At 48.6% G+C, this 15,660-nt stretch overlaps 1 protein-coding gene across 2 annotated transcripts in view; it reads left to right on the forward strand.

Annotated features, from left to right (window-relative positions):
• The window catches only part of EPHA10 (EPH receptor A10), a 109,775-nt gene extending 98,508 nt beyond the window's left edge, over positions 1–11,267 (forward strand). For both annotated transcript variants that reach the window (XM_074934701.1, XM_074934702.1), the window contains 6 exons: positions 1,834–1,895; positions 2,048–2,251; positions 5,082–5,231; positions 5,887–6,080; positions 7,407–7,571; positions 8,341–11,267. In XM_074934701.1, the coding sequence (XP_074790802.1) occupies positions 1,834–1,895; positions 2,048–2,251; positions 5,082–5,231; positions 5,887–6,080; positions 7,407–7,571; positions 8,341–8,455 (890 nt within the window). In that variant the 3' untranslated portion in view covers positions 8,456–11,267. The remainder of the gene's footprint in view (positions 1–1,833; positions 1,896–2,047; positions 2,252–5,081; positions 5,232–5,886; positions 6,081–7,406; positions 7,572–8,340) is intronic.
• The last annotated feature ends 4,393 nt before the right edge of the window (positions 11,268–15,660 follow it).

A 15,660-nucleotide genomic window follows, 5' to 3' on the forward strand; every position in this document is an offset into this window, starting at 1 on the left:
GTGGAATTGTGGCTTTTACGCTACGTAATAAACTCTTCTCAAAGAACTCCCCCACGTTTCTGTATTCCTGGTTGGGACTGTCCTCTGTTTGCCCATATTGAATGAAATGGGGTCATTATCACTGGTCCCTAGGCAAGCACTAACTTCCAGTAACTTCCATCATAGTAAGGTCCAAATCAGAGATGCCTAGCGCAGGGTGAAACCCTTTAGTGGTACATTTTACTGATGGCTGCTTGAGACCTCAGCACGTGACTCCCAGTAACGATGCGTACTCCCTGCCAGCATGCTCACTTGTCTCCGGGTGCAGTGCTGCAGGGGTTTCCTCTCCGGTGCCCCCGCAGTCTGTCGGCCTTTGTGCCGGTCAGCCCTCTGGCTGAGAAGCGGCTGGTCCAAACTCCTTCCAGATAACACAACGGCCAGGTACAGTCCCAATCCCAAAGAATCAGCCTGCCCTCTGGGCCCTGGGGTTCCACTGCCTTTCCCTGGCTCTAGTATCAAGTCCTGTCCTGCCCAGCCTACCTCCTCCTGAGGCTGCTAGCCTCCAGGGTCGCTGGCCCTTTGGCCTGTCGCAAGGGCCAGCCAGCTCCCTGTGGCTTCTCTCCCTTGGCTACAGGCTCTCAGATTATATAGAGGGCCCAGGTGACTGTTATCACCTCTGGCTGAGGAGTAACTACCTAATTACCACCCAGGTGAGGTGGCTGTGCTTGACTGGGCTTTTAACCCTTTCTTGCCTGGATTGGGGGTTGAAGTCATGTCCCCCCCATAACACCACAATTTCTCTTTCCACACATTGTTGACAGGTGCTTCAGGAGTAGCTCATCCTGCTCTCTGGTTTGAGTTGGTGTCTAACTCACCTGTACCCCCTCCTGGACTTCGTTACTTAACACACTGAGTCATACGCATTCATGGTCCTGAGACTGAGTCATTAGTAACTCTACAACAGGTCCTGTCTCTCATCTAGAGTGCTGGCCCACTCCACCCTTCCTGAGTAGAGTGTAACCAGCGATGTTAACATTCCCCTCATGGACGGTCCGACCATTCAGGAATACCAATTTTACCAAGTTTCTTCTCATCAAGGAGAATTTCCAGTTCCTCTTTTTTTGTTACCCAGATTCCCAGTATCGGTTTTTAAGCCACTGAAAATTTTCTTCTCTTCACCTTCTTTGTCATATTGGTTCAAACTTTTTGCGACAAGCTAAGTTTGTGTTTGTTCCTCATTTGTCTTCTGAGCACCCTCCCCTCTGTTGCTCTGACTGCTCCAGTTAGTCTCCAGCTGAGAAGATTAGCTCCCTCCCTAATGTAGGGATGTAGACCGTCGCCTGGTACAGCCCCGTCTCCCACTGGACTGTGGCCCAGTGTTCCACAAGACCAAAACCTTCAGCTTCATGCCTGGTGTGCAACCAGCAGCTCACCTCCAGGAGTTCTCCACTTTGGCGGCAGGAGGTGGGGTTGCTGAATCTTTGAGAGAGATTTTCTCTCCACTATTTATCAGGCATTTGAGTTTGAGGCTTTTAAAAAGCCGGTTCTAAAGGGTGAGTAGAAATCCCTTCCTTTCCCCAGCTCCCCTCCTTCGCTCAGGAGTCCCTTCCTTTGAATGTAGACTAACTCTCTAGTTATGCACAGAGACTCCCATGACAGACAGAGCTGACAAGACCCAAATCTCTTGTGTGAAAAGCAAGCAGAAAACAATCTTTAAAGGACTGGAGTGTTGAGGGCTGGGCTGGGCACCTTTGGGTCTGCAGGCTTTGCTGGGTGTATGTATTTATATCTGCGCAGAACTGTGCTTGATAAAAACCAAGATTAGCTAAATACTCCTTTTCTGTCTGCACCCAGGAAATACCATGATGACTGTGATGGAATACATGGGGAACGGAGTGCTGGATTCATTTCTCAGGGTGAGTGTACCTGGGTGTCGGTTACCCCCTTGAACTTTGCCGAGCAGTGCTGCCATTTTCCTAACTGAAGAGTCACAGCACGAGCTGTTTGTGCGACTTGAGCCCAAGCTGAACCTCCCTGAAATGCAGCCTTCCCTACTCTTGCCTTGCAGAAACACGAGGGCCAGTTCACAGCCACGCAGCTGACTGGTATGTTACATGGGATTGCCTCCGGCATGAAGTACCTGACCGAGATGGGTTACGTACATAAAAGCCTTGCTGCCCACAAAGTCCTTGTGAATAGCAACCTGGTTTGCAAAATATCAGGCTTCAGACAGTCCCAGGAAGATAAAATGGAGACCATCTTCACCACCATGGTAAGCTGCGGGGGACTAGTAAGGACGGGGAGCTGCTCTCAGTGCAGTACCTGTGCTGTGACAGAGCTAGATACTCACTAACTTTGTGGGGTTGTTGGAGGGGGGAAGTGGAGGGGCAGGGTTGGTTTTGAAGGTGCATGAGATGGGATATCAGGGACAGTCACTGAGGAACACAAAGATGAGCTCCCTGGGTAACGTGGTTATTAGACCATCTCTTGTGCTTGGAAATAGACTGATATGTTTGTGCAGTGTAGAGTTTGAGAAGGAAAACTTTCCAACCTAGGTTCAGAAGGCAGGAGGAATTCCCTTGTACAAAGTACAAATCATGGAGGTCCTGGAAATGTAAGAATAGAGAAGCCTCCCTTCTATGGACCTGGCGGGTGACAGAACCACATTCCCTGCAAAAACCTGATAGAGAAAAGAACAAGTCCAGATCCCTCTGAGATGCTGAAAGCCCCTTCCACGATGGAGCCAAGGGTCTGAGGCTATTTGTGCAGATGCTGCTGCCACCCATCAGAACAGGAACATAGTTCTGTCATGGCAGGGACTCAAGGAGTGTCTTCTTGCACCACCCTGCCCCTGAGAGAGAGATCTAACAGTCTTCTCCCAGAAGCTGAGGTTACTGCTGTCGCCATAAACCAATCTGGTTCCACTTCACAGGGTTTGTGAGAAAGTTTCCTTTAGCTTTGGCATCTGGTTCCAATGTTTCCCAAAGCAAAATGCAAACCTTGGGCAGAATGGCCACGTTCTCATGCTGAATCTTTGCAAAACTGGATCTCTCCTTGTTTCGATGCAAAGCCACAATCAGGATAACCTAAAACTAGGCCCAGCATCGCCCAAGAGGTTTGCAGGCCTGATCTGAATGTTGAGTAGGAATCAAAATCTGAAGCCAGCTGAGTTTCACGGCTCTGCTTAATACCAGATGCAGCAAACCTGCCGCAGAAGCAGTATGTTTCCTGGTTGCCTGGTCTCTTCCTGCTACATGAATCCAGTATTTGCTAAAGTAAACCGCAGTGAAAGCCTAAGGCTTTCTGCTTAAACTACCTATGAATCTGAATCAGTGCAATACAAATTCTTCCCCTCTCCTCGCCTGTGTGTGTGTGTGTGTGTGTGTGTGTGTGTATACATACACATGCACGCACTGGGAGCTGTAAGCAGCTCACGCAGCCTGAGGGTTCGTTGTGTGTGTTTTATCACTTGTAATGAAATTCATGGTTTTCAGTTAAGAATTTAAGACCTGTCTGATTCACATACGTACCTATTCAGCGTTCCCAGCCAATACACTTCCTGAACACACACACACACAGATGGGGCTTGAGATCCCATTACAGTCCCCCAGAAACACACCCGCACCCCAAACATGGCACTTGGAGGGGGGATCTGTCCTGCAGACTCCGTTAGGGAGGCAAATTGCAGGTTCGGGGGAATGACGCACACTTCCCCAAGAGCACACCTTTAGCATCGCAGTATAACACTGCTCGCACTAATTCACTCACAGTCCAATTTAGACCATTTCACTTGCCAGTGAAGAAATCAATGTACGGTATAAAAGATGGTTTCATTTGATGCCCCACTGCCAGCGTACGTGAGCCAGCACCATTGTGTCATCACAGTAACCACGGCATTCGTCCTTAAAAACGACAGTGGATTCTTCACTCCAAAGAACACGTACTGTCACAGGCAGTATTCTGGTAGCGCAAAGAACTAGCGGCCGCTGACACCCTGCCTTCAGCCAGCCCTTGGGACTGAGGGTGTGACCCTCCCTGCCTTGCTGGCTTGCGTGGGGAGCTGCTGACGCTCACCAGCTCTGGCAAGCCTGGCACTTAAAGATCTGGGTTAGTCTGAGTGTCTGATGCTGGTGGAGTGTTCCGCACGTCCCCCCAGCCCAATCGAGTGTCCGGCCAGGGGAGAGCCTGACTTGGAGACTCTGTGGAACTAGAGAGGAAAGCATGTTGCTTGGAGCTATACCTGAGACTCCGAGTCCCAAATGTCATGGATGGAAACCTCGTTGGTGTTAACGAGAGACTGGAGGCCAGATATGTCCCAGTTGAGGAAAGGCTGGAGAGACCTGTGGAAGCACCAGGTCTCCCTCTCTCTAACAAGCAGGGTGTGTGACTGCCGGAGTCTGTCTCTGTCCCCAGCAGTTAATTTTATTAAAGTTAATGTTTAAAATCAAATTTACACAAGTTAAGAGGGAAGGTGCTGTACCTCTGGGGTCGGGCTTGGGTTATGGGGGATTGCAAGTCTCGGTTACAAGGTTCACGAGGTACATACATATCACATAACCAGCATAGATCCAGATGGGGGTGTGGGAGTTTTTTAAAGCGTCAGTGGCTAAGTGGGCTCAGGTGCGCAACCCATGGAATGTATCCAGAGTCCAAGTCAGTGTTGGCGTAGTGCGTAAGCACATGGGTGCCAGTATTAGCTGAGAGGAGCCCAGTGCCGGCTGTCCCAGGTGCAGCCAGAAGGGTTCTGCAGACGCTAAATACAAGAGAGGTGAGGTGGGAGGGAGTGGCAGTGTGTTTCCGTTCAATATTAATGGATAAAATGCCATCAGCTCCTTCAGGAGACGGAACCTCCCACGTTAACGTTTCAGGTCTCGCCCTGCCCTTCGGACTAGCATTGGTGCTTGTTCCATTGTTAAAGAATTTGGTGCAAAGTTTTCCCCTCGCGTTAAAACTGTACGTGGTGCCAAGGTCTGTGGTCGCTAAGTGCTCCACGACCCAGGTGGGCCGCATGTTGATCGGAGGCGTTAATGAGCCTGTGTGAACGCCTCCCTTGTCCTGCTGCTGCTGAGAACCTCATGTTTTCCTTTCTTCTGTCTGGCCAGGGCGGGAAGAGCCTGGTGCTGTGGTCAGCCCCCGAAGCCATCCAATACCATCGCTTCAGTTCTGCCAGTGCCGTGTGGAGCTTTGGCATCGTGATGTGGGAAGTGATGTCTTATGGGGAGAGACCCTACTGGGACATGTCCAACCAGGACGTGAGTCGCTTTGCAGCCACTGTACTCTGACCCCACGGAGAGAGCGGCACTTGATACGTGACCATGTTTCAATGCTGGGCATTCGTGGATAGCGGGAATTGCAAGCCATGCATGTCGCTCGAGTGGCTCCATATTTCCATCTTGGGTTAACGTGGTGCAGGGGGACGTTTGTATATTTTTGGCCTATAAGAGAAGAGCTATGCAAATAACCCAACATATTTAAAAACAATTGTTTCGGGTTAAACAAGATGGTCTCTTCAGCCTGAAACAAAACTTTTCATTTACTTTTTGACTGTTTTTACCCTTTTAAAATTTTTAATGACACTGAAAGAAAATTTGAAACAAAATAAATAATTTTGAATTGATACGTTTTGTTTTAACATTTTCAGAACAAAACATTTTGTTTTTTTCAGGGTTTTTTCCCCAACCAAAACAAACAATTTGGCAATTTCAACACGAATTCACTAAATGTTTCAATTGACGCAAATCGGCAATTTGTGGTGAAAAATGTTTCCTCTGAATAATTTCGCTCCGCTCTCTCCAAGCAATGGGAATGTCGTACTCCAGTAGTGCTGACAGACAGGGACTGCTCTGCTGCTCTTCAATGACTCCTTTGTATAACTCTCTTCTCTTCCTGCCCCGTGTGGGATTTCAGGTGATAAAGGCCATCGAGGATGGGTTCCGGCTGCCTCCCCCGATGAATTGCCAGCCCCCGCTTCACCAGCTCATGCTGGATTGTTGGCAGAAGGATCGCAATGAGAGGCCCAAGTTCTCACACATCCACAATATCCTAAGCAAGATGCTTCAAAACCCAGAGCCACTAAAATGTACCACCTCCACTTGCACCAGGTGAAAATCTGCCCATATCTCTGCTCTTTCTCTTTAATTCTCGAATGCCGCAGCGTTCACCTCTGTATGTATCCCATAGGCCACCCCACACAGCTCGCTCCAGGGTGACACCGGTGCTGAACTCAGTTACGCTGAAGCAAATCCAGAGCCACTCCATCTAAATCATTGCAGTAATTCCCAGACTCGCACTGCGGTAACTGAGATCAGGATTGGGCCATCGTGGAATCTGGCTGGATTGCAGGATTCATGGTCAGCTGAAGCTGGGTTCACAGCGTGCTGTGTGGATCTCACTGGACTGACACCAGTGATATGAACCTGCCAAGCCTTGGCTCCAGCGAGTTGCCATAGGGGAATGGCCCCAGTTCTACCCTCCCACTCCTCTGGGAACACAGGGCCCTGGATGCAGCAGGACCAATACAACCTCATTGCACGGGGTGGGTGGCAGGATTCCCAGAGGGCCCCCAAGGAGTCTGTCTCCCCTGCCCCCCATCGATCCGTGTGGCACCCTGCATGCCAGCGCAGAGACAGGTATCGTGGGAAGTGGGATCCAGCGAATGCACTATTGTGAGGGTCCCCTGGCCACACCCACGTTGTCTGATGATTTCTCCCACGCTGCCTCTACTGCAGAGCCAAACTTCTCCCCTCCTCCAGCTAATGCCGACGGGTCAGAGACACACTCTCCTCAGCCCCAGCGGGTGGGTCTGGGAGCTCTGGCTGGAGGAGGATTCTGTAACTGAAGTTGACTAAAAGCAGAACCCTTCAGATGAGGAACCAGGGGTTTAAGAGCAGCTCCTCTCCTGACTTGTCAGCAGAGACGCTGCACGTTGGGGTGTGTCTGTGTCAGGCCGTGTTATGTGACTGAATGACTTCATAAGCAATGGATGGCCGTGCTGCATGGCATCTGGGACTTTCAGGTGCCCTGCTCTGCTCCGGTTCTTGGTGGAGGGGTGAGACCTGCTCCAGGCAGACTAAGCCTTCTCTATTGTTGGATCACTTGGGAGGAAGGTGAAGTGCCAGTAACCCAGGATCACAGCCAGAGACAGCTCCTGCTGGAACTGCAGAACATTCTGTGATCCCAGATCCCCACAGAGTGGGTAGGATTAGGGAACCAAATAGCCACCATCCCTCAGTTCTCCTCTTTCTTACATGGCCAGTGCTCAGGTTAAATTTCCATGTGCCTTGCCTCAACTGTTCCCTGAAAACTTGCATGGGCCAAGCCCACTTTCATGCCTGCTAGAGAGGTAGCTGCCAGGTTCAGTCCTATGGATGGGAGCTTAACCTTCTTTTGGTGTGATCTAACTGCTCATGTCCTGTTTGAGTTGGCAGGCCTCACAATCCATCCATCCCCCTGGCCGAACGCACTTTCTCAGCCTTCCCGTCCTTCAGCTCCGTGGGTGAGTGGCTGGAAGCCATAGAGATGGGCAGGTACAAAGATAACTTCACCGCTGCGGGGTACTGCTACCTGGAGTCTGTGGCAAGGATGATGGTCCAGTAAGTGAAGAGTGTCCTAGGAATAAACCAAGAGAATAGATGCGGCTTGAAAAAGCCTGCTCTGAAATACCAGGCAGCTGCTATTACATGTGAGCAAGAGATATGCATGGAGCGTCTGACCCCCTGGGAGAACGTGCTCCAGGAGAGGTTGGAGCTGCATGTGTTTGTGTGTGTATCTGTCCTTTGTTTGACCTGTAGATTTTAAAGCTGGAAAACCGGAGGCCACTTATAGTATTTATGGGAGAGTGGCTGGCCGGCTACCTCTCCCAGCACAGCTCAGATCTTACCTGGAGTTTATAAAGCTGGAAATAAATAGTCTTATTTCCAGATAATGCAGATAGCACAGCGCCCAAGTGAGCTCCTGATCTCACTGTAACCCTTTTCCTCCAGCCTGCTTCCTTTGGGTTTGGCTTCTCTTGTCGTGACTCCTGTCACTGCTCCAGTCTTTCTCTTGTATAGTGGAGATTACAGTGTGGGACCCCATCCAAAGTCTGCAGGGCAGAGAGCATCGGTTGTCTGTGAAATGCCCAGCATGCTGCGGGCATCCATGGTCATTGAACAGTCTCTGTCCCTGCGCTGCTGTCTCCTTTGGCTGGGACTCCTTGTGTGGGCTGCTCCAAAGAGAATTGCATGGGGCTTCGCATCCACACGAGCTGTAACCCTGAGTCCACAGTTGCCTTTTAGTCTAAAATCTCTATTTCCACCATTTGCTGGTGGCCTTGGGGTCTGATGCTGCGAACTCACCTCTGCTGTGGGGCTTGTTTTCCAGAGATGTCCTGAGTCTGGGAATCACCTCAGTGGAACATCAGAAAACCATCCTGAGTGGGATCCAGACCCTCCGAGCCCAGGTGATACAGATGCATGGTCGAGGCGTGCAGGTGTGAGCCCAGCAGGGACGGACACTTTCAGAGCACTGACTTAAAACTCCCTGGGGACAATGATGCAGCAGGGCCAGGAGCTGGCCCCTAAACTGGACCAAATCTCTGAGACTTTACCAAGAGCAGCTGTGTGAGTGGGAGGTAGGAAGTACAGGTCTGCTGCAAACTAGTCATTCCAGAGTAGCGAGGGAGTCTAGGAATTGGTGTTTCCTTCCTGGGGGTCTCCCTACAGCAGCTTTAGTGCAGTGTGCTTGGTTGGTTGTGTTTTTCCCCAGCAATGTTTTGTAGGATGAGAGTCAAGCTACAATGCTGCTGTTTCACATGGTACCTAGGTTAACAGGGTGGACTGGACACTTGTGTACTGGATTTGACCGTGTTTTAGTATCTAGTGTTCTACTGAGAAATCCATAGGTATTTTTTATACAAGCTGATGTATTTTACTGACCCCACGAGTACCTTCTGTTGTATAGAGTCCAGAGCACAGCACACTCTAATGGCCTAGCTTTGAAAGATGACTTGGCCCATCCATTCCTGTCCCTCCAGAGCAGATTCTGAATCCCCACTCCTCCCCAGCGTGATCCATTCCATTCCAAGGGTTACCTCATTAAGTCACAAAAAGTGTGTGAAAAGTAACTAATTCAAACCAAAGTGGCAGGCAAAAGTCCCCAAATTCCGTCAGAAATGGGACAGATAAAATTAGGGAGTCAGGCTGGAAGAATTATTATTGTATTATTGAGAAGAATACAGCGTTTATCTATTCTTCTTCGACTGGACTCTGTCCATTCTCACTCTTGGGACGTGCCCACAGCCACTCACAGAACAACTCTGGTTACAGGTGAGTAGCCTCCGTTTCTCCCCCATAGACTGTCCCAACTAACTCCCTAAAACCATTCTCTGGAGCAGGACTAGAAATGGCTTCTCAGAATCACCCTGTTAAAGCATAGCACGATGTTGACGTTTCACATCACGGATCAGTATCCCACTATGTCAGAGCCAGAGGGTGCATCCCAAAGCGGGTCACTGGGTGTGAGACGCCTGGTGCTGTAGCACCAGGAAGGGTTGGGCTGTGTGCGCTGTCTGGGATGAGAACGCTCTACGCTGTTTGGGAGTTGGTTTGATTAGCCACAGCTGGGGTGTCAGTTTGAGGTAATTTCAATGGTGGTGTTGCCAGATTAGATCCCAAGACAGGAAATTCTGGCCAAATGGTGGAATTGGGTATCCGAACGGAATCAATGAACCAATGGGATCTCTGAAACTGTCATGAAATCCAGACAAGGCAGGCAGTATCAGCACCTTGTTTGGTTGTCAATGACAGGCCCAGTCCTGCATTCCTTGCACATCAAACACACCCACTGTCCTCAGTCAGGGATCAGACCCTACATCACAAATGGCATTTGCTTAGCAGTACAAGTTTCCTTTAAGTTAGTTAATTAAATGGATTTTTGCAGCCTGGATTCAGTTGGATGTACAGAGTTTTGTAGGCCTTTGATTATCATCTATAAGCATTACAAGAGAATTATCGATGATGAAAGACGAAGATTTACAATGGGAATTAATGCAGTGGAAAGTATTCAAAGCACATTTAGAAATCTGTTTGCATTGTGATTCAGATGTGCCTACTAGACTGCACCATAGGGATAGAAAACTAAATTGAAACTAAATACAGGACCTTAACTCCTCCTATCCCTGGTAGTGTTGGCACAGTATTTACCCACTGCCTGGGCATCCTTCCTTCTGCTCTCGATGAAACAAAGAGGCAATCGTATGTTTTAATTTCTCTCACTGGCGTGGTGACGCTGCAGAGCCTGTTACGTTGGGGATCTAACACTTTTTTGTTCAGAAAGAGATACTCTAAGGCGGGCTTTTTAAATTGTCCATACTTGAGTAAAATTCTGTTTCAGCTCAGGTGCTGTGATCTGTTCAGATTCCGGAGTCCAATGGTTTTGTTAGCAGGATTTAGTTTTATTCAGATTTACGTTGGTTTTGTTGCATTTCAAAGCAAAAGGGAACGTTCTTCTCGAGAGGGGATTTTCTCAGATAACATTTCACAAACACTGCCTATAAGGTGGGGAATGATGTGTACATGTTTTGTGACTCTCTTTTGACAGTTACGTGGGACTTGGCTGGCTTGCTTTCTTGGTTATTTTGTACTGCCTCCTTGCCCCATCAGGCTGGATTTATATCTGTTTAGTTCTACAGAGGGACAGTATGGCCCTGGGGATGGATGTACAGAGAGCGTTCATCATGTCACTACATTAGATCCTCTAGATGTGGCACCAAGAGGGTGTGTTTTAAGTATAACAGAGGTCGCAGCTAAAGCTCTTTGTAATGTTCCTGCCCATATAGAGGCTTTCAGGCAATGTCACATCCGAACTCTCCTGTCAAAGGGTCCTGAATCCAGGCAGCTCAGACTTCGTGAGCTGACCTTGAGGAAGTTGCCTCCTTTCTTTGCAGGCTTCTGAAACAAATTTTAAGCAATTCCTGCTAGTAAAGGAAAGGAACAATGGAGTAACCAGAGCACAAATTGTGTGCAAAGCAAGAGATAAGAAATATTGCCCTGTAGAGAACTGGACCGGTCGTTTGTGCTACAAATCTACGGAGCATGCGGAAATCAACATGCCTTTCAACACACCATTTCTTGGGGGAATTGCTGGGGTCGGGAACTCTCCCTGAGGTAGACAAACTCTCTTCTCCTTGTCACTTCTTCAGTTAAGAAAAATACACCTGCCCCAATGTCACCTGGTTAACGTTTAATGGAAAGAATTTGTCTTCAGGGTTCATCTAATTCCAGCCCACGTAGTCAACATCCTGTTGTTTCCTACCCAGACAAATAATAATTGTGAACTGAAACCTTCATTTGGTAGAAATGCCAGATCCTAAGGATCAAGTGCAATTTGTATGCTCTTTATGTTTACATTTTATCTATAGAGAAAGTGTACTATAGTCCTCTAGGTAAGAAATTGAACCAACTTGATTCCTGATCATTTCATTGCATTTGAAATCTTCCCTTGGGTTCCCAGTATCTGTAACCTCTTGGCTGTGATAATTTCTAAGGGTCGTGTGCACTCTGGATGGTGTGCAGAGAGGCTGTGGAGACCATTTCTGGAATAACTGGGTCCAGCTCTGGGGTCTACTCTTTAAATAGGTGTTGAAAAATTGGAAAGGGCCCAGAGTACGGTGAGACAAATGAATTAAGGCCTGGAAAACATGCCGTACAACAGGAGTCTAAAGGAGCTCAATCTATTTAGCATATTTAAGACAATGTTAACAAGTGATTTGTTCATGATCTGTAAGTACCTGCAGAGGGAAAAGCTACCTGAGGACTCGAATCTAGCAGACAAAGGCATAGCAAGATCTCATGGCTAGAAACTGAAGTCAGCAAAGTTCAAAGTGGAAATCAATTGCAGATTTTTAGCAGTGACTCTAATCAGCCATAGGAACAGATTGCCAAGAGATGTGGTAAATTCTTCATCACTTGGAGTCTTTAAATCAAAACTGGATCTCATTCCAAAAGATGGGGTTGAACTGGAGCATAAATTGTTGGGTTAGATGGAGGAATCGCTGAGTGAGGTTCTCTGGCCTGTGTCGGGCAGGAGGCCAGACTAGGTGAGCATAATGTTCCCTTTGGCCTTAAAATCTACCATGCTAGCAGAGGAAGGCCTAACACGAGCCCAAGGGCTGGAAGTTGAAGCTAATCAAATTCAGACTGGAACTAAAGTGTGAATATTGACCCATGAGAGTAATTCACCATTGGAACATGGCATTGAGGGTTGTGGTGGATTCTCCGGCACTGGCCATTTTTAAACTGATTGGATGTTTGTCTAAAAGATTCGCTGTTGGGATTATTTTGGGCAGTTCTCTGGCCTGGGCTAGGCAGGAGGTCAGACTAGGTGATTACTATGGTCCCTTCTGGCCTTGGAATCTGTCTCTATAATTGGCAGCTCTTGGAGCCAGATGACTTGTATTCTGGAACATGTAATCAGTCCACTGTCTAACCAAGGAGCAGCGTTTACAGTGATATGGCTCCCCTGAGCTAGATATGTCCTGTGTTTATATCCAGTAGAATACTATGCTGCCAGCTGGGTGGACTGACCGACCAACTGGCAGACTACCTAGAGGCTTGGCAGTGGAGGTTAAATGGCTGGGAAGTCCCAGTAGTGTTTCAGCAGCAATGCTGCGGCTTGCGGGATGGTCAAGTTTCTTGAGTCCTCACAGAACCGAGACTGAAATGGGAGGTTCCCTTCCCAGAAGATTAAGCATCATTCCCTGTTGCCTAGGAATGATTCAGGTTCCTATTTTTAGAGAAGCCCTGCACACCTAAAAATGGCAACCTTACTAACCTCAGATCTACTTGCTCTTCAATCAGCGCAGAGGCTCCAGGAACTCATTAGCCAATAGGTAGGTGACAGTAGGCTGATTAAGGAAGGATCTGATTAATTCAGAGCAACAGGAGGGGGAGAGTCAGCGCACAGCTGCCCTCTTAGCCCCAGCTTCTTAAAGGGCCTCCTGTCTCATCAGTTAGCTGTGTACTGAGGGGCAAGTCAAAGACCCATTGACTTCACCAGAGTGACGACCCCGTTTATGGCAGCTGAGGATCTGCTCCTACGTTCTGAAACACCTGGTTTAACGTAGTTGAAAAAAGTTCTGTCCCTTCTTCTCAATTATAATCAGAATTGCAAACTGCCATGTCTCATGTTAGGTGGACTCTACCTGTTTCCAGAGTGAACCTGGGAGTTTAATTACTTTGCTAACTAACTCTTTTGAGGGGCTCAGGCTTGGTCATTGGAAGGGCCTCCCTGTTAGTCCCATCCAAAAGCTCTGTACTGTGTCTGTCAACAGAAACAAGACGTAACATTGCCCAGGTCAGAGAACACTTTTTCCTTGATCTGAACGATAAACTTCTTTAACTGGGCTCCCTCATCAACAGTGCAGCTACTAAACAAGATGAATGGAAGACGTCATTGATAGGGCCCTACCAAAGTCATGGTCCATTTTGATGAATTTCATGGTCATAGGATTTAAAAAATTATAAATTTCATGATTTCAGCTATTTAAATCTGAAATTTCACAGTGTTGTAATTGTAGGGTCCTGACCCAAAAAGGAGTTGTGTGTGTGTGTGTGGGGGGGGGTTTGCGGTACTGCTACCCTTACGTCTGCACTGCTGCAGGCGGGGGGCTGCCTTTGGAACTGGGCGCCCGGCCAACATCCACCGCTCTCCAGCCACCCAGCTCTGAAGGCAGCACAGAAGTAAGGGTGGCAATACTGTGACCCCCACCCCAAATAACCATGTGAAACCCCTGCAGCTCCCTTTTGGGTCAGGCCCCCCCAGTTTGAGAAATGCTGGTCTCCCCCTTGAAATCTATATAGTATAGGGTCAAAGCACACGGAAGTCCAGATTTCACAGTCCGTGATGCGTTTTTCATGGGCATGAATTTGGTAGGGCCCTCGTTATAGATGATTGTTACATTTTTAATATTAACTTCTATCTCATTAGTAGCTAATCTTTAGGGCTGTGTTCATTGCCTTATAATTAAATGAATTAGCAACACTGTTTTTCAGCTGCTCGACCAAGGGGATTTATTCTCTTTCCCATCCAATCTTGGACACAGTGAGAACCGGCTTCCCTCCTCTGTTAGTCACAGGGATGCCCTGATCACTTGGGCTGTAAGGAAGGTTTAATGCTTCTGCCCCAGTACTCCCTCTCTTTCCCATGGGGCATCAGTGTAATCTGACCTATGGCAAGGAGAATAAAGAACACTTTTTGGTCATCAGCAGGCTTTACTAGAGCTAATAAATGCAGTTACAACAGGATTAGATTGTGGACGTTAATGCGGCCAAGGCACCGAGTGTCTGTGTGTGTGGCAGAAACCACACCCAAGTAGGATTGTGCTCTGGTCTCCCTTCCCCTCCCCTGCTCCAGGAGTGGAAAAAACCAGTGAACCCAAATCGGAGTTCCTTAGCTTGTCCCATTGGCCAAAGGCGCCTCACTGCCATAAGCCAGGCCACAGTTCTGTACCTCTGTAGGTATGGGGCCGTTACCTTGTAAGTAAACAGCTGAGCTCCCAGTGGCCACATGCTGGGTGCTTTTCCTCAGCCAGGGCTCTGGCTGCAAGCATGAAACAAACAGAACAGCCGTTCGATCCCAGATGTCCTTCCGCAGAGCAAAGCGACCCAAAGAACTTAACACGCAAAGGCTCCGTGACCTCCTCAGGCGCAAAGACTTTGTCAACGTCTGCATTGGCAAGTGACGTGGTGGCCAGTGAGAACCAGCATTTCCCTGCAGGAGGGTGCTGAAAACCCCCAGGTTGTCTGGGTAAGTGAGGAGGACTTGTCAGGCTGGTAGTGGGTGTCCTGGTTCAGCACATGCCTGTATGGCCAGCAGGCCATGCTCCCAGGGACGGATTTTCTGCACCCATCATGCCTGCAGAACCTGCGTTTTCTTATGCAAGAGGTGCTCTTGGAAAGACACTGTAATCTGAGTAACCAAAAATTACTCCGGGCTCACAGGTCAATTATATTTTTAGTGCAAACAATTGGCCCTGAGCAGCAGCTTCAATCCTCCCTTCAAAGAGGCTTATCAGCAATTGCTTCCTCTGTCCCTGCACGCTCCAGTGAAACAATCTCTCCTCTGGAGGGGGAGCGGTGTCCATCTGCCCACCTTCCAGGCTGCCTGTTCAAATTCACGCAAAGCTCCTTTGGGTGCCTCTGCATTAACCTGCTAACAACGCTGTGACAAAGGGTTTTCTTTGGATGATGACGATCGGAACAAAAGTACCGGTGCAAAAAGCACTCGACAGGCAAAGCTGCTCTTGGCATGCTGCTAATGCAGGGCGATGCTAGCGGGAGGACTTAATTCTGTTAATTTACAAAGGATAAACTTTGATTCAGGTCTCGGCTGAGGGCTTGACATGAGGCTGTTATTCTCACACTTCGGCTTTTCCTTTTGTCGCTTAGTCTCCGGCTCCCTTCTGGCGAGGATTCTGTGCCTCGTGTGGCTGCCAGGGCCAGGGGCTCCTGGTACTTCTCAGGAAGAGTATGGAGCACACCCGAGCATGTCATCCCCATCTCCTGCTAGGTGTCTGAGCGTATTATTGGCTTCCTGAGACTCATTTTTCCACTCCTTGCTCCGGTAGCATAACTGCCAGCTCAACCCACGAACAGGGAGCATCGTCTAAGGGCTTTTCCATGTAATCCCTAACTAATACCTCTC

Source organism: Natator depressus, chromosome 19 (genome assembly GCF_965152275.1).
Source record: "Natator depressus isolate rNatDep1 chromosome 19, rNatDep2.hap1, whole genome shotgun sequence".
In the NCBI taxonomy this organism is placed as follows: Eukaryota; Metazoa; Chordata; order Testudines; family Cheloniidae; genus Natator; species Natator depressus.